The sequence below is a fragment of the Mytilus galloprovincialis genome, chromosome 4, assembly GCF_965363235.1.
Source record: "Mytilus galloprovincialis chromosome 4, xbMytGall1.hap1.1, whole genome shotgun sequence".
Lineage (NCBI taxonomy): Eukaryota > Metazoa > Mollusca > Bivalvia > Mytilida > Mytilidae > Mytilus > Mytilus galloprovincialis.
This window is the reverse complement of record NC_134841.1, coordinates 44,193,933-44,212,642: the sequence shown is the minus strand read 5'-3', so window position 1 is coordinate 44,212,642 and position 18,710 is coordinate 44,193,933. Positions and strand designations below refer to the sequence as shown.

Sequence of the window (18,710 nt, the reverse complement as noted above, 5' to 3'; positions counted from 1 at the left end):
GTTATGAAACTAATACACAATGCTTATGACCTCAAATAACAGATCAGGTTTAATTTTTTTTCAGTATGCACCTATATATGTATCTAAAAAAAATGGTTCTTGGTTGTCAGGATATTCCCTTCCTACCCTCCCACATGCATTTTAATGGAATAGTCCTTAATATCAAAATAAATATTTTTTCAGATGAAATTTCCATATTTCTTATGTTTCTGAAATTGATTTTTAAATTTTATCTAATAAAAGCAGTTGATAGTAACGGTTCACTGCAATGTGGAGGAAAGGTTAGAAAATTGATGTACACTATTTGGTATTCTAACCAAGTTACATTTGTAGTTTTCATTTGATATTGTTCAAATCAAAATATTTTTTATAGACCTACATCATTGTTAACCTATTTTTCAGATGGGCCAAAGTTACTTGTATAACATACATTGTATATAAACTTTCATCATTGTTGATTTTTTAATTCAGATTGGCCAAAGTTACTCGTATTTCATATATGGTACAGCTTTTTGGAATTTTGGGTCCTCAATGCCCTTCAACTTTGTATTTGTTTGGCTTTTTAACTATTTTGATCTGAGCGTCACTGATGAGTCTTATGTAGATGAAATGCGCGTCTGGCGTATAAAATTATAATCGTGGTACTTTTGATAACTATATATATCCCTGCATCATTGTTGACCTATTTTTCAGATGGGCCAAAGTTACTCATATATCATACATTGTATATAGACCTACCTAATTATTGACCTATTTTTCAGATGGGCCAAAGTTACTCATATATCATACATTGTATATAGACCTACCTAATTGTTGACCTATTTTTCAGATGGGCCAAAGTTAATAGTATATCATATATTGGAGATCAGCTAGATCAGGTTCTTTCACTACCCATTCAGTCCTATGAGAAGAATTATGTTTATGGTACTGGGGAAGAACAACATTCATTTTTAATGCAGTCATATGACAATTTATGTAAAGTGTTACGTAATCTAAAAGATATGCCATTGACGATAAACTCAATACAGGGGACATCACCTGTGTTTAGGTTTACTGAGGTAAAATTTTTTAATCATGAAACAATTTTTAGCTTAAGCATAGCTTTGTCAACCAAAAGTTAATATTATATTTAATTTAACATTTTCTGTACACATTATGTAAAACATAAATTCTTGGACTTTAAGAATAAATATCGCCTTCATAAATAGTAAAAAAGATTTGACAATTTCAAATCTTTATTAAAGTAGTATATACAATTTTGTACATCACACTATTAAGAAGCAGGCATTATATAGCTCATATATTGTTCAAGATGAAAAATGTTTAAATTTAAGGCTTAAACATGGAAGTAAGTGAAAAAGAACTATTTTGTCAAACTTTTCCAAAATGCAACACATTTACAGGCAAAAAGCCAAAATGTTCTGGTCTACAACCACAAATAGGAGGAGTATCAAACAAAATAAATATTAAATTAAGGTCTTATCCAATATAGCCCTTTTAACTTTGACCTTTTGCTTTACTTTGTTAACTTTTCATAGGTGTTCCCTGCATTGCCAGCCACATTCTTCTACCATGCTAGAGTAAGCAGTGACAAAAAAGATCTAAGATTATTACCTCAGTCTGATAAACCATGTCCACCTTACACAGCTGTTACTAAAGGTATGATATATTTCTATTTTACAGAGCCTATCAACTTGATCAACTTTTATATGTTTTAATTGCGCCATTATTTATGAAATTCTTTGATTAAAAAATATCTATTTTATGTCATTTATTAATCTTTGAAAAACAAAAATGGCATTTTGATCATGTAATTAACCCAGTGAAAAAAAAATTTGTAAAAGTAAACTTGATAAGGTATCTCTAAGACTAGAGTAACCATTTTTATTCTGTTATTCCCTCATTCTTTGTAATTTGTTTTGCAGTGATATGTTTATTGGAAGGTAGTGGGCACTGGCCTGATGATAAAAATGCATTCAAAAGAATCAAAGCTGCCCTGCACATCAAATTTGGAGAAATACTTGGTGACCAACATGATTTACCTGTCGCTATTGATATTGACCATGTAGATGTCAGATTTGTATGTATTCAATGATTGAAATATATTTCTATGAAAATTGTCATGGATATCGATAAATAGTTATAACTTATTTTACATGTTTAAGTTTCAAAAACAAGACCTTGACCAATTTTTTAATTTACTTGTGCTCTTATACTTAAAATTTGTGTGCATTAAATGCTTTTACAAATCTATGGAATTACAAAAAGAAGTATTCAATTCTTATAATTAAAGTTTTAGGATGAAAGTTAGATCAAGCTTTTTATATATTTCTGTGCATTTTTGGATAGCAGATGCATTGATAGTAAATTTTGCTTAATTTTGATCAGTCCAATTGTTACTTCTAGGAGGATTATGTATTCAGGTTAGAATTACAATACTTGAGAGAAATAGCCTTACTGAAGAAAGTTACCTCCCCTGATGGAATGGTGAAGTTTGTAGACAATGATGAGGCACTGAGATTGGAGCAGGACATAAAACTACTTCCCATTCTTACCAGTACATTACATGGGTAGGTAATATTATGGTATCTTCAAGGTCGCATCATTGATGCTAGATATCTAACTGGTACTCAACTTTGTTCCAACTATTTCATTATGAGGTTGTGTTAGTGTAAAAGTAGTTTTGGTTCAAAAAGTATGACTATCATTTCTGAAAATAGAAACATAGTTAAAAAAAAGAAAGAAAAATCATTAAAAAATATGAAAAATTGGTGTCATATTTCAGTTGATATTCTCATAATTAAAGTAAATGCTGGTAGACTCAATTATACACATTTGTTAAACTTTTATTACTGTGGATTCATCTATTTTCGTGGGTACCAGTTTTCGTGGATTGAGGAAAACTCACACTTTTGTCTATATTTAATTTTGTGGTTTTGCCAGTCTTTATAAAAGCCAATTGAAAATTTCCAATTCGTTGAACATTTAAATTCATTGCTATCCTGTACCAAAAAAATCCATGAAAACTAGTATCTAACGAACAATTAATGAATCCCCGGCACAGTACTTTTTTTTTTTTTTTTAATTTCTGACAATTTTCACTCTCTTTTAAAATTTAAAACAAAAAGTGTAATTTATTAATCATTCTTATAGACTTGCAATATAGCTTGATTCAGTTATTTTTAAATAGTGGATTAAACTCATGAAATAATGTTTTTCCACATTAAAAAATGGATCATTAGATTTCATTGGAAATTATAATAAACAACAGAAAATATGTAAACTTGATATTGCTGTATCAAATATTTCCAAAGTTTGTTGCAAAGCTATGATATGATATCTTGTGTATACGTAGACTCAGGGAAATACAGTAAATGACAGATAATTATTGTTCTGTCTTGGGCGCAGAGAGTAAAACCATATATATGTAGATCATTTATTCAATAAAAACATTTAATGCGTTAGGAGCTGACAGATCATGAAGCCACATACATTTGGTGAAAAGATCGTAATTCACCAAGGGAAAAGGAGAATGATAATGTTCTTCGTAATTATGTTCAAAAATTTATCAAGCCATGCTGCAGGAAGTGTAAAAACAATGTTTAAAACAAAAACAAAGTCGGATTAACCACAATTATCAAAAAATACAGGTTGCGTATAAAGAGAGATAACTCTTAACGATATTCTTGGCATTACAATTATAGAATATTGTTTGTCATCTCAACGAGATTAATTTTCTTGCTGGAGCCGAAACTTTTCATAGCACATGCGCCCTTAGTTTCTAGCAATAATTTTTCATATAACTCTAAAGGAAATTATTAGTCAGTAAGATCAAAAGTAAGGTAAATTTCATAAAATAGCAATAATCCTTTTTCACAAAAAATCACATACTTCATGAAAGTATTGAAATAAGATTAACTATTTTTACAGTTCATTCCAGTTTATTCCAGAATAAAAAGTAATTGCTATTTTATTACAGGATACAACAGAAGTTTAACAGTTTTAGTGGCTCAGTAAGACTAGTCAAACGTTGGATCTCATCTCAGCTGTTGGCAGATCATGTTCCTGATATAGCAGTAGAACTAATGGTGGCATACTTGTATACAAGTCCTGGGCCATACACTGTGCCATAGTAGGTTCTTATAATAGACGTTACAAACATTACTCTTCCAATAATGGGACACTGTTTATAGTATGTCCTCTAATAGGGTTAAGGTCATAATGATTTTTCGCTTTCAATATCTTCAAACACTCAGGTTTATTAAAGTTTTATAAATTTTCACAAATGAAGTGGGAGACTGTTATATTGTTTATTTTTTTATTTTTCAGTAACCCTCTAACTGGATTTCTCAGATTTTTGCATCTAGTATCTACTTTTGACTGGAAGATGTCTCCTTTGGTTGTCAATCTTAATGCAGAGCTTAAAGGTACAGTTTTATTATCAGCACCAGAGTAGTATGGTGAATAATTGAATAATGTTTGAATATGTTATTTAAATTATGACTTGCTAAGAAATTCTAATATGAAAATCAGGAATTTGATCAATATGCAAGTATGAGCACAATAAGAGGTAGTTGGAATTCTAATATTCTGTTTTTAAACTTATCCTGAATTTTATAGATACATTATCAATTTGAAAGTTGAGCATTCTAATAAAAGCTTTGTAAAAAAATAAAGTTCACTTACATGATTGATGACTGATGTTATATATTTAAAGATTATCGTTTGTCATCTCAACCGTTTGTCATCTCAACAAGATTGATTTTCTCTTTTGAGCCGATATGGCCGAGGCCCCTCCCCCCCCTACCCACATTTCTTGGAAAAATTTTGTTGATTATTTAGGGAATCACTTAAGCATGACCGGAGGCCCCCCCTCTTAGGCAGTCAGTGGGACCCCACTTATGAACATTTCTGGATCAGCCTCTGTGGGACACCAATTGCCATTTGCCAGGGAAAGAACAATAATATTTTGAAACAGGTCAACTAACATGAATTGTTTATTCTATTGCATTTTGGGTTTTAATAATCAAAGCATTGCATTGCAGTACCTCTGGAAATCATTTGGTATACATCATTTTATCATTATTGATTAGTATAGCCCTTTTTTCACTCTGAAACAAAAGTTTTATTTTGTATCAATTTTTTTTTTTAGTTGAAGATTATTCAGAAATCACATCAAATTTTACTAAGTCTAGATCTAGTCATCCAGTCATGTTTATTTCTACGCCACAAGATAGATTTCAATCTGTGTGGACCAAAAAACATCCTACACCTATGATTTTGCAAAGACTTGTTATCTTGGCTACTGAATGTCTTCAGATAATAGAATCACAGATTGGAGAAATTGGACCTTCAGTTCCAGATTTTAAGGTAAACATGGAAAATAAAGGCAACAGTAGTATACCGCTGTTCAAAATTCATAAATCGATAGAAAAAATTGTGAATAATTACTATGAAAATTATTATTCTTCATATCATGTATATGTTACATTGTTATGCATTATCTATACATTTGTATATAAGAACTCTAGTTGAATACAGTATTACTGTGAATTCATTATTATTCATGGGAACTAATTTTTATGGATTTAGTGGATCACGAATCTGAATGCCAATGAAATACAAATTTTCTGTATGTAAATATATAGGATTGTACCAAACCACAAAATCATATATCCATGAGAGTACAAATTTAACTTAATTCACGAAAATTGGAACACACCAACATAAATGAACGGACAGGACCTGATTTTTTAATGGGAGAAAGACAGTTAAATCCTTTGTCACTTCAGTTTTACGGATTTTCTAATGTAAATTCTTTAAAAATGCCGCTACATTGACAACAAGGGGTATTTGATTTTTTTATCTGACAACCCTGCATACCATCTGGTATCTACTTAAGGGAACTCTACCGGCACAAAACATAGGAGATGTTGGTTCAGATGCTCTTTATTTATTATCTTTAAAAATGGTAAAAAGGAATAAAATAAAACTTTGTTTACATGCATCTGAATAATATAAATGTTGTTTTTTATTTATATATTTGTATATATTTTTCAGCAAATATTTCGCCCCGCTGTTGACGATTTTGATCTTTTGATTCACCTTCGAGGAAAACAACTTGCCTGTGACAGAATGATGATTGACAGACAGAAGAAGTTATTTAACCCACCATTGGGTGATAGTTTGGACAGGAAATATAAGAAAAACCTGCCAGTATATGACTACGATCCAGTGCAGAAATATCTACAAGAACTCAGGGTGACTATATGTTCTCATTCTTAATTTTGCTTAAGTACTTTTTATGCCCCACCTACAATAGTAGAGGGGCATTATGTTTTCTGGTCTGTGCGTCCGTTCGTCCGTACGATCGTCCGTACGTTTTGTCCGTCTGTCCGTCCATCCGTCCGTCTGTCTGTCCCGCTTCACGTTAAAGTTTTTGGTCAAGGCAGTTTTTGATGAAGTTAAAGTCCAATCAACTTGAAACTTGGTACACATGTTCCTTATGATATGATATTTCTAATTTTCAACCCAAATTAAACTTTTGACCCCAATTTCACGGTCTACTGAACATAGAAAATGAAAGTGCGAGTTTCAGGTTAAAGTTTTTGGTCAAGGTAGTTTTTGATGAAGTTGAAGTCCAATCAACTTGAAACTTAGTACACATGTTCCCTATGATATTATCTTTCTAATTTGAATGCCTAATTATATTTTTTACCTGATTTCACGGTCCATTGAACATGGATGATAGTGCGAGTGGGGCATCCGTGTACTTTGGACACATTCTTGTTTAATGATGATTTTTTTTTATTTGAAAAAGATATGCTACTGTTGTAATTTGTAAGTAGGTATACAATAAGGTGTATTCTACTCATGATAACTGTTGTAATTTGTAAGTAGGTATACAATAAGGTGTATTCTACTCAGGATAACTGTTGTAATTTGTAAGTAGGTATACAATAAGGTGTATTCTACTCAGGATAACTGTTGTAATTTGAAAGTAGGTATACAATAAGGTGTATGCTACTCAGGATAACTGTTGTAATTTGAAAGTAGGTATACAATAAGGTGTATTCTACTCAGGATAAATATATTCCCACAGCTTATTACAACTGCAGCACCATTCGTTGTTTAATTAACTGATAACAGTTATGTTATAATTTTATTTTCTGTTTGCAGGAGAAGTACAGCAACTTAGCCCTGTTTTTCTATGATAGATATGGTGGCCAAGTAATAGGTGTACTCTTCAATCCAAATGCTTTTCAGCCAAAAGAATTTTCAGTAAGTGTCTATATTACATAACAATCTAAGAGGTTATCTAACTTTTTTTACAATTTTATCAAGTTTTTGAGGATAGGATACCTTCCTCACTAACCATCCATATGAAAGGTAATGTTGTTCACCAGGAAGTAAAACTGACAATAATACTGATGCATGATGGGAATGATAACTTTTATTAACATTTGAAAAAAAAGATTGAGAATTTACCTTATAAAATATATTTTTATATGACCGCAAAAATTGAAATTTTTTTTGGTCTTATATTGGTATGACGTTGGTGTCGTCGTCGTCTGAAGACATTTGGTTTTCGGACAATAACTTTAGTATAAGTAAATAGAAATCTATGAAATTTAAACACAAGGTTTATGACCATAAAAGGAAGGTTTGGATTGATTTTGGGAGTTTTGGTCCCAACAGTATAGGAATTAGGGGCCAAAAGGGTCCAAAATTAAACTTTGTTTGATTTCATAAAAAAATGAATTATAGGGGTTCTTTGATATGCCAAATCTAACTGTGTATTTAGATTCTTAATTATTGGTCCTGTTTTCAAATTGGTCTACATTAAGGTCCAAAGGGTCCAAAATTAAACTGAGCTTGATTTTAACTAAAATTGAATTCTTGGAGTTCTTTTATATGCTGAATCATAACATGTACTCAGATTTTTTATTATGGGCCCAGTTTTCAAGTTGGTCCAAATCGGGGTCCAAAATTATTATATTAAGTATTGTGCAATAGCAAGAAATTTTCATTTGCACAGTATTGCGCAACAGCAAAAAATCTTCAATTGCACAGTATTTTACAGTAGCAAGAAATTTTCAATTGCACAGTATTGTGCAATAGCAAGAAATCTTCAATTGCACAGTATTGTGCAATAGCAAGAAATCTTCAATTGCACAGTATTGCGCAATAGCAAGAAATATCTAATTGCACAGTATTTCGCAATAGCAAAAAATTTTCAATTGCACAGTTTTGCGCAATAGCAAGAAATATTCAATTGTACAGTATTGTGCAATAGCAAGAAATCTTCAATTGCACAGTATTGTGCAATATCAAGAAATCTTCAATTGCACAGTATTGTGCAATAGCAAGAAATCTTCAATTGCACAGTATTGCGCAATAGCAAGAAATATCTAATTGCACAGTATTTCGCAATAGCAAAAAATTTTCAATTGCACAGTTTTGCGCAATAGCAAGAAATATTCAATTGTACAGTATTGTCCTGTTTTCAAATTGGTCTATGTTAAGGTCCAAAGGGTCAAAAATTAAACTTTGTTTGATTTCAACAAAAATTGAATATATGGGGTTCTTCAATATGCTGAATCTAACCATGTATTTAGATTTTTAATATTTGGGCCCGGTTATCAAATTGGTCCACATTGAGGTCTAAAGGGTCTAAAATTGATCATTATTTGATTTCATCAAAAATTGAATTCTTGGGGTTCTATTGTATGCTGAATCTAACCATGTATTTAGATTTTGGATATTGGACCATAATAATTAAATGTCCAATTTAAAATTTTTAAGTTTAAGTTTTAAGACTACATTCATTCTGTGTCAGAAACCTATGTTGTGTCAACTATTTAATCACAATCCAAATTCAGAGCTGTATCAAGCTTAAATGTTGTGTCCCCAACTGTTCAGGGTTCGACCTCTGGGGTCGTATAAAGCTGTTTCCTGCGGAGCATCTGGTTGATTTATCTAAAATCCCCCCCCCCCCCCCAAAAAAAAAATAAAAAAATAAGATATAAGAATTTTTTAGGTAAGTCATACTTTTTTCTCTGTTGATCGAGAATCAAACTGGTGAATGCTATAGGAGGACCAGATAAGTGATTTGAAGGCTCACAATTGCACACCAGATAAAAGTATAGTGTTTATGAGACTTGTCAGTTGCCCTAGATGCAAAACGTTGGAAGCCCAAATCCAATACAAAATTGAAAAGCATTAAAAATCAAAATCCAAAACAGTCGTGAAAAATCTATGCCTTGAGATATAAAACTTTGTAGTTTGAATAAAATCAACATTTTATAAAACAGCTACTTTACAGAAAATGAACTTTTAAATGATATTTTATGAGAACACAGTAATACTGACTACTGGGTATTGTAATATAATGAAGAAAAGTAATGAAATATTGTTATTTTTCAGTATACAATCAGATTGCTGAAATATGTAAATTGCTCCAAATTGTTTCTCCTACTGAAATTTCTTAAAATTTCTACAGTTTTAGAAATAAAGAATTTCATCTTTATTCTTCTGAGTTTTTTCAAACTTAATGAAATTTTAATTTTTGTCAGTATTCATTTTGAAATTCCATTTTTGTAGGTAAATCACATGTTGTGCAGAAAACCAGAGACATCACAGAATGGTCATACAGAAGTGATAATGAAACCGAATATTGCAGCAATTAGAGAGGATTTTGCTATTATCGGTGAAGGACTTGTTGCTAGTGTTCAAATGTTGAAATCTGATTTGAAATAAGTAATAAAATATGCAAGGACATTTGCACAAGCAATTGAAATAACTTATTTATGTCTGAATTTGTTTTCCCGATGTGACTGCATTATGGTTATACTAAAAAGTGCAATAACAAAATACTGATACAAAAGTTTGGTTTTTAGTTAGTAGACAACTTAATGGGTGATGTTATCTATCTTCTTTTCTCCTGAGGAGCCTCTGTATTAAGTATTTCTGATATAAATAAGGGAACAAACTGATGCAGTAGTAAGACAGATTGTCTTCAGAAACTTATATGTTCTCCATGTTTACAAAAGAAACATATTGTTATGCCATTCTCAGAGAACTTTTCAAGTTGTTTATAACGTATGATTTAACTATTCCAAAAACCTTAATTGTATACAGTGTAACCTTCCTAATCTGACACCTGAGTATTCCAACATCCTTCTTTAACTGACACATTTTCATGGCGCCAAAATATGCATATCCTTGCAGAAAAAACCTGAGTATTCTGACACCCTTCTTAATCCCACATTTTTTTCTGGTCCCCCCAGTGTGTTAGAATACCCAGGGTACACTGTATATCTACATTGGGAAGTTTCTTTAATATAGCAGAGTAGGATTTTAATGTGAGTAATCTATCTATGTATAACTGTTAAATTATTAAGTCAGGGATTTTTTTTACCATAAATAAAAAAAAACTTTCACAAAATAGGGTACTTTTTGATTGTAAAATCAGTGCTATATTGATCTGTTATAAGTAAATAATATCTATTAGGCGAGTGACATTCAGACCTAAAAAATATTTTTCATGCACCTATCTAACACACAGCTATATTATATATCATTCGAAAGGAAAACACGTGTAGATTCCATTTTCCCCAGTCGTAAAAGTGAAATATGGTGCAATTTTTTTTTAATTTGGGTCAAAGGTCATTCATAAAAAATTGAAAGAATAACACTTTTGTAGTATTATTGACTTATTTGAAGCAGCTGGTAATACAGTTAATTCAAATTTTACTTTACACGATACTATGATAACGTCTCTCTGATTCTTAGTTGCATATTGTTTATGTTTTTGCGATAATTGACTTCATTTTGACGTTTTCACTCTGCTATAGGTATTTTCTATAATTGATGGTGTGCCATGTAAAACAAAAAAATATGATGAAATATTTGTAAGTTGGACGAATAAAAGGGAGAGAAACAAACACAATAATGAGAGTAAATAGTAGACGTCTTTGTCACATCAACAGTGACAATAATCTCTTGTTTGTTAACAGCCTACAAACCGTGTCAAGATCGGAAATCACTATCTTACATGTTTAATACAACCACAAGCAAAGTTAAAGAGAATATACGAATCACATGTTAAGTCTGTCCGTCCGTCAGTCCCCACTTGTTTGTGGCCCGTGTTGAATTAAATCATGTAACTTTTACATGTATACAGATATACAGTTCATCCAAAAACCAATGATTTCAAATATAGAATGAATTGCTTTGAACTATAAAACTGATGTTAAACACACTTAGTTCAGAGATGTATTATCGGATGGCACGTGGTTCTTCGTAAATTAAATCAGTTCATTTTGACATTGACATTGACATTTGAGTCGTCAAGTTTTCAAACATTGTTTGATTCGTGCTTGTCTAGTTTGTGTCCGGTCCATATCTTTTGAACCGTTGAACCTGGGTTTTCCAAACTAAGTATGAATATACATCATATGATAGGGGATGGTCATAAACTAAAATCAGGTCACTGTGATAAGGATCCAATCATATTGGAATCCTGCCCGCGACATATATAGCTGCAAAACTAAGGTTTACCAAACTTGAGATACAGAAGTCGGTTTCACAAAAAAAATTAAGACAAGATTAATCGTAAGTAAACTGAACTATTTATGACTTACAACCAGCTTTAGTATTGAGATGCAAAATTAGAATGCGGTGATTTACAAACTAAAGTTAGATCCCACGGTGACCTTTATTCTGACATTAGGGATTACATAATTTACAAACACTTTAATTTCTTAACATATTTTTTTTTTTATTATTTTTTTTATTTTTTATTTATTTTTTCAATAGTCAGGATTTAACATCACCCTTACAGCACCACCTGACTAAGGTGTTACAGGGTTTCAACTATATAACAACAAAAGACTATTGTTTTATCAAGATTTACACAAACTAAAAAATAAATATTTTGAAAATCTTTTTTTTTTCTCTCTCTCTCTTTCACTCTCTCTCTCTCCTTCTTTCTCACTCTCTCGTTCTCTCTTTTTTCACAATCTCTTCATATAGAAATATCTATAGATTATTTTAAAATAGAAGAAAAAAAAGAAGGTTTACATGTGCTATGCATATATTACATGTTGTTTGCTCTGTTCCATAAATAGGTCAAAAAGATATATATATATTGATATAAATTTGGTTGTTAGATTACCATTCAGGATAAATAATTAGCATAGGGGCCCAAAGTTTTTCAAGTTCAAAAACTTTGTTGTATTTTCTTGCTGTATATAACTCTAAGTTATAAAAGTTTCTCAGTCTATTTTTTAATTCAATTGCATTTGGAAGCTTTTCTTCTAGCTTGCATTTATATATGTATTTTTTGGCAAAAATTACAAGAAAATTTAAAAATAAGCTTTCTTCTACAAAACCAAGAAAAAAGTTTTTTTTATTATGACTGCATTTATTTTCACTCACATTAGTGCGGTCAAAAGGTTTGCAGTTAAAAATGCAAGCATTGATTTCTTACCAGTATTCAAAACTTAGATGTATACATGTATATAGATATTTATCGACTTATATGAATTTGAGGGATTTAATTTGGCTAAACCTATATAAATCAGTAAGTCTACCATTTGTCTACCGTATGCGATGGTTAAAACGGTAGGAAATTTAAAAGGTGGACATATCTCACTTTCAAGTTCATGGGGAAAATATCAGATTTGACATATTTTTGCATACTTTTAGTTGCAAAACTAAAATGTGCATTGATCCAATTGAGAAAGAAGTATTTTTCAATAGTTATTCATAATCTCTGCCTTTTGTAAGTACAAATTGACTAAGAATAATAAGATATTGGTTTTCTACCAAGAAAAAACATTGACGTCTTAGAAATGTAGCTTCTATGATCTTTGATTTTATACTTTGCGTAATATTAGTACCAACAAAAATTGCCTTCATGGTTATTCATACTCTTTTTTGAAGCGTTTAGGTCCGTTAACTTGAGAGAAATTAACAGAGAAAGGGATTTTGGAAATTTGATTGAAAAGGGGGAGTGTGTAAAAGTGTATAAAATCCAGTGATAACGATATGTATTAAACAAGTAATGAACTTTTGAATTAAACGAACATCATTAATTTGGGTTTCAAGCCGAAAATATATAAGAAATGAAAAAAAATATGAAAATTGGCACCATTTTTTAAAAAAATTCAAAAATGTTACAAAAATCTTTTTTTTTTTTTCGCAAAAATTACTTCTTTTATTTTTAAAAAGTATTTTTTTATACATTGACATGTTAAACGTACATAATTTTTGCATTGTGACAACAGAAAATAAAGCTACATGTTAATTTGTCACGCTTCAACACTGTTGGTCGTTTTTCAATTTAGAATTATTTCTCGATTTTAATTCAATTTTTACAAAAATTGCACCGTACGATTTTTTTACGCCCGAACAAAAAAGGAAGTTCAGATATTATACTATAACATACGAAAAATTCAGCTGTGTGTTAGGTGGGTGCATTAAAGTCACTAAATAAGCGTCTTTTCTAAAAATGTAACTCGCCTATATCAGTGATTCACTTGAGACAATAAACAAAATAGCAAGCAATTCTTCAATCATAATGGAAAGCCTAATACTACAAATACATAATAAATGAATTATAATTCAAAGTTGATAACAATTTATCTAATCCTATCTTCCACTTTTGCCATTAGGTCTCCGCCATCATTTCTGCCACTTTTGGTCGAACTATATGGGAGGGAATATCCGCAATTATTATACATTTCATAATTTGTAAATTTTAATTGTTGAATTTGTAGCATGCAATTTCTTGATTTGTAATATGTCTGTTCTTAATTTGCAACATGTATTTTTCTCATCCGTTACATGAATTTCTATATTTCTTGATTTGCTAAATGTAACTTCTAAATGTGTAATTGCAAATTCTGAATTGGTTTGGTTAACTTATTTTCTTTGTGAATTAAATCATGGACAGAAGGGCATGCCTCCTTAAAATTTGCAAACCATGGGTTGTCCTCACCTTTAAAAAAAACAACATTTCGATACTTTTACCTAAAAAAAAATCCTGGTTACATATTTTTTTTTACATTTCTTAATTTGCGAGATGTAAATTCTTTGTTTCAGTCATGTTTTGTGACAATGAATGTGTCATTATATTTCATCACTGCCAGCCAATGGCCAAAGGTTTCCGTTTCAAAAGAAAATTACAAGTTACAAATCAATAAGTTACAAATCAATTAGTTACAAATCTATAAGTTTTATATATCAAAAAGTTTTATAAATCACAACTGAAACAGTTGCACAATATTTCGAATGAGACGTCAATCCATGCAGTCAACTCGTACCCAATATTTACACCTCATGTTTCTACCTATTCGTACTTGAATCTAATATTTTATTATTTATACGCATTAAACTTTTCATGTTCTATTGCATAATATAATATAAAGTACAACTTTATTGATTTGTAACCTTATGCAATTTGTTTTTCAATCACAAATTAAAAAATGTACAATTTTATGAACCAGCTGGTTACAAACAAGGAAAATAAAATAACAAATTGAGAAATAACATTTACACATTAAGAAGTTTCATTTCACAAATCAAGAAAATTAAAAATTCATGTAACGGATGGCAAAATACAAGTTATAAATTAAGAAATTGCAAGTTACAAATTAAGAAATTGCAATTTAAAAATTAAGAAATGAATAATAATGGCAGATATTTCCTTCAATGAAACTACTGTGTTAGCATACACAATTGCAAGATTTACAAAAGAAACAAAAGATGCCATATGGATCAAAATGTGAGAGTAAAAACAAAATGATTTATAATAATCAGATAACTGAGTCTTGAGTATTTCAAGACTCTTAGCCATGGCAGTATTAAGGGGTATGACATTCCAGTCTTGTAGTCCTTGTATTGAATGATTCTCTCCGAGCAACTGTGCTGAAAGATTGTATTCGGAAGGAACCACTTTGCATATTTCCACTTAGTCTAGTTGGTGTCATTTGTCAATTGAAGACATCAATGTGGTCTAGTTCGTTCAATGTTTTGTACAGTAATACTAACATGGATATTTTCTTCGTCCTTGAAGTGATATCAATTCTGATTTTCTAGGATGTCTGTGACAGATGAGGTCTTGTGGTATCTGTTTAAACGATTCTGCCAGCCTTCACTTAACCATCTCACCAGATCAATATCCTCCTTCAAATATGCATCCAAATTGTACCAACATATTCCACAATTGGTTTTACTAATGCTTTCTATGCTCTTTGTTTTAGTGGTGTGATTCTCATGATAAGGTTTCTTTTGAGGAAACGCATTGTTTTGTTTGCTTTTTTGGCCCCGCAACGAAGTTGTCGATGCCATATAGTTTGACCCGTGTCCGTAATTCCGTCATTCCGTCATTCCGCAACAAACCATTTTGCAGAGTTTTTTTCTAAACGCCTTTACCTTTAGATATTGAGCTGATTTTTGGTATGTGAGTTAACCATGATGAGTTATAGATCAAGTTTAAGTTTCGTTCCACTCCACTAATTTTTGCCGAAATTACAGGCTTTGGACTTTGAGAAATTGATGAAAATCGCAGTTATACAGACTTTTTTTCTAAACGCTGTCAGATATTGGACTGATTTTTGGTATGTGAGTTAACAATGATGAGTTATAGGTCAAGCTAAAGTTTTGTTCCGCTCCGCTAATTTTCGCTGAAATTACGGGCTTTGGACTTTGATAAATTATTGAAAATCACAGTTATACGCATTTTTCTCTATTCCCCTCCAGATTTTGAGCTGATTTTTGATTTGTGAGACTACCATCATGTTTGTGTCCACATGTGTTTATATTGAAATTGCAGATTTTTCAACTTTTTGGGACGGGGGCATTTGTGCGGTTTGACACATCTAGTTTATATATAGATGGTTGTAAAGTGTCCACTCCATTCATATCTGCGGGATAATTCTTTGTGGCACCCTATATTCTACATTTATATATCCTGATGATTCTACAACTGCGGCTTGTTTCTGGTTTATCATGAAATATTGAATCCAAATGTTAGTATTTACTTTTATACCAAAGTTGTAAATGTGTAAGTAGGCTGTGGGACACTTTGTTGAATGGCCTTTGCTGAAATCTATAATTAAAAATCTGTTAGTTGACCTAGATCCAAGTTTTTCGACACATCATCCATGAATTCCATGAGCTGGATGTCGCAGGGTAGTCCTACACGAAAACAATGATGTAGTGGATGTAAGATCTTATGTTGATCAGCATGAGTTTTGATGTTGCAAGTGACAATATGTTCTATATGTATCATTATGTTGCTGGTGACAATATGTTCGTTACATTTGCAGTGACACTGGTCTATATATAAAGGCAACAGTAGAATACTGCTGTTCGAAATTCATAAATCGATTGAGAAAAATAAAATCCGGGTTACAAACCAAAACTAAGGGAATCACATCAACTACAAGAGAAGAACGACACAACAGAAACACTAAAATAACACGCACATATACGAACTATAAGATAACAATAGCTATTTTCCTGACTTGGTACAGGACATTTTAAGAAAAAAATGGTGGGTTGAACCTGGTTTTGTGGCTAGCCAAACCTTCCGCTTTAATGGCAATGTTAAATATAACACTAAAATGACAACATTACATGACAGGACTACAATACAAATAAATGGAAGAACAAACAGGATTTTTTTTAAAAGATGAGACATGACGACAGTTCTTTCAAAGTTCTAGGGATTTTGGTGTCTGCTTTGTGTATGTTTAAGTTGTTCAGTACTTAGGGGTGGGGGGGGGGGGGCTTCATTTTCTGTGATCTTTATGTCGGGTATAATGGGAACAAATACTGTCATCTTACATTTGTTTTTGAACTCATTTCTGTCACATCTTCACTTGACGAAAAAGCTTTAAGGAATTGGGAATTTAGAATGTTTGCCTTATCTTTTGATTTTGTATGAAGGATTCCCTCTGATTTAAGGGGAGGGATGCTGTTATTATCAGTTTCTTTCTGTTTGATGTTAGTCCAAAAACTGTGCTTTCTATATATTAGACGTATAACCTTTTACAAAAAGGAAAACACTTTCGACCCAATTCTCAAGGATAAAAACTTGCCTTGCTTGCACAGGATAGCAAAAGTTCACAAACCCCAACTAATATAGTTTAGATTCATTTACTTTTCAGACGAAATATGTGCCAATTACTATAACAAAATAGTGAATTCTAAAAAGGTCTTCACAAATACTGTGATGTATGAAAATTGGTGTTGACCAACTTTGGATGTTGAAATTTTTCAGCAAGCTATAGATCATAAAGAAATGAAACACCTAAGGTCATACTCTCGCTTAAATCAAACAGTACATATTGTATCACCAAACAGAATTTAATATTAATTAATAAAATATCACATATCAAGCACAACACAATTATACATCAATGTGTAACAAAGAGTTATAATTAAGCAAACATAATAAACAGCTTAATACAACAAAGCACCTGAATTCGTGTAAGCACACACATGATATGAAAAGCAGATACTATAAAGACAACACAACGAAGAAAGAACAATTATAAAGAACACATAAAACATAACATTAACATCACAGCACAGCATATATTTGCAACACATCTAGTCCGAAGTGTAAAAAAATAAGAGGAAATGTGTAACCTTATTGAAAAGCACTAACTATCTTAAGATGATCTTTGAGTTCTTATGCAAACGTTGTTACGGTTGTATGTGTTTTTGTCGTACTCCCCCGGATAGGTACACTTTGTGATCTGCCTGCTCTTTATTCGTTTTTATGTTAGAGTGTGGTACTTTGATGGTCATTTTGAAGTTGTTGTGACATCCTTCGAGTAGGTCCTTCTGTTAAGTAATAGTTCCATAGCTGCATGTTCCTATCCGTCCAGTATCTTTTGACTTTGTCCGTAAATGGAGTGGTATTTTCTGTGGAATCTGTTGAAACAGTTTATTATGCAAGTGGTAGAGGAGGCACTGTTGTCTTGGGTATAACCTGATGACTGACTGGTTCTTCTTAATAGTTGGGACGAGTCCTGATGACTGCACTTAAACATTGGGTAAAATGAGAAACTTTTAATAAAAAGGAACTCCTGGAAGAGATGATCCGGAAATAAATGAAGACAGTTGTTAGGTTCAGGTGAATCTGACTTTTGGTGTAAGTAGTCTTCAGTAGTGCGATTCATATTGTTAAAATGGTATCTGACTTACCAGATAAAAGAGCAAAGATTAGTAAAAAAATCTGTCGATAAAAAACTGTACGTATAATGTTTACAGTGAAAATAAGTTGTTTTTTTTTAAATTGAATTAATTATTTCTGAATTTATTTTAAAAAGACCTAAAAAAAAAACCCTTTAATTACGGTATTGATATTTGTTAAATAAATAAATGTAACATTATAGATATATTTCATCACTCACAAAAGTTATAATCAAAAGTGCATTAATCTGTTGATTTTCAAAAAAGAAACATATTTGTACTTTTATAAAATTTATATTAAAAAATGAACATGCATAAATTAATAGTTAAAACAGGAAAACATGTATTTCAATCAAGATGTTGCTTGTCAAGACGTTGCGTGTCACGAAGGTTAAGGGTAGAACCAAACGTCTTAAACTTTATGCATGCATAATTAACAAAGTACATGTATAAATGTTTAGCGGTTACATCAGATTCATAATTTTGTGTTCTTAGAT

General features: G+C 31.3%; 1 protein-coding gene across 2 annotated transcripts in view; it reads left to right on the top strand.

Annotated features, from left to right (window-relative positions):
* Window positions 1-9,802, top strand: part of LOC143072212 (nucleolar protein 6-like) — a 34,806-nt gene extending 25,004 nt beyond the window's left edge. The window contains exons 14-24 of one of the 2 annotated variants that reach the window (XM_076247046.1): window positions 694-725; window positions 862-1,058; window positions 1,539-1,659; window positions 1,926-2,080; window positions 2,407-2,570; window positions 3,980-4,132; window positions 4,330-4,427; window positions 5,153-5,370; window positions 6,061-6,261; window positions 7,180-7,281; window positions 9,604-9,802. In XM_076247046.1, coding sequence (XP_076103161.1) covers window positions 694-725; window positions 862-1,058; window positions 1,539-1,659; window positions 1,926-2,080; window positions 2,407-2,570; window positions 3,980-4,132; window positions 4,330-4,427; window positions 5,153-5,370; window positions 6,061-6,261; window positions 7,180-7,281; window positions 9,604-9,759 — 1,597 coding nt within the window. In that variant the 3' untranslated portion in view covers window positions 9,760-9,802. Of the gene's footprint in view, window positions 1-693; window positions 726-829; window positions 1,059-1,538; window positions 1,660-1,925; window positions 2,081-2,406; window positions 2,571-3,979; window positions 4,133-4,329; window positions 4,428-5,152; window positions 5,371-6,060; window positions 6,262-7,179; window positions 7,282-9,603 lie in introns of both variants that reach the window. The other variant, XM_076247047.1, reaches the window with a different exon arrangement.
* Window positions 9,803-18,710: the final 8,908 nt, after the last annotated feature.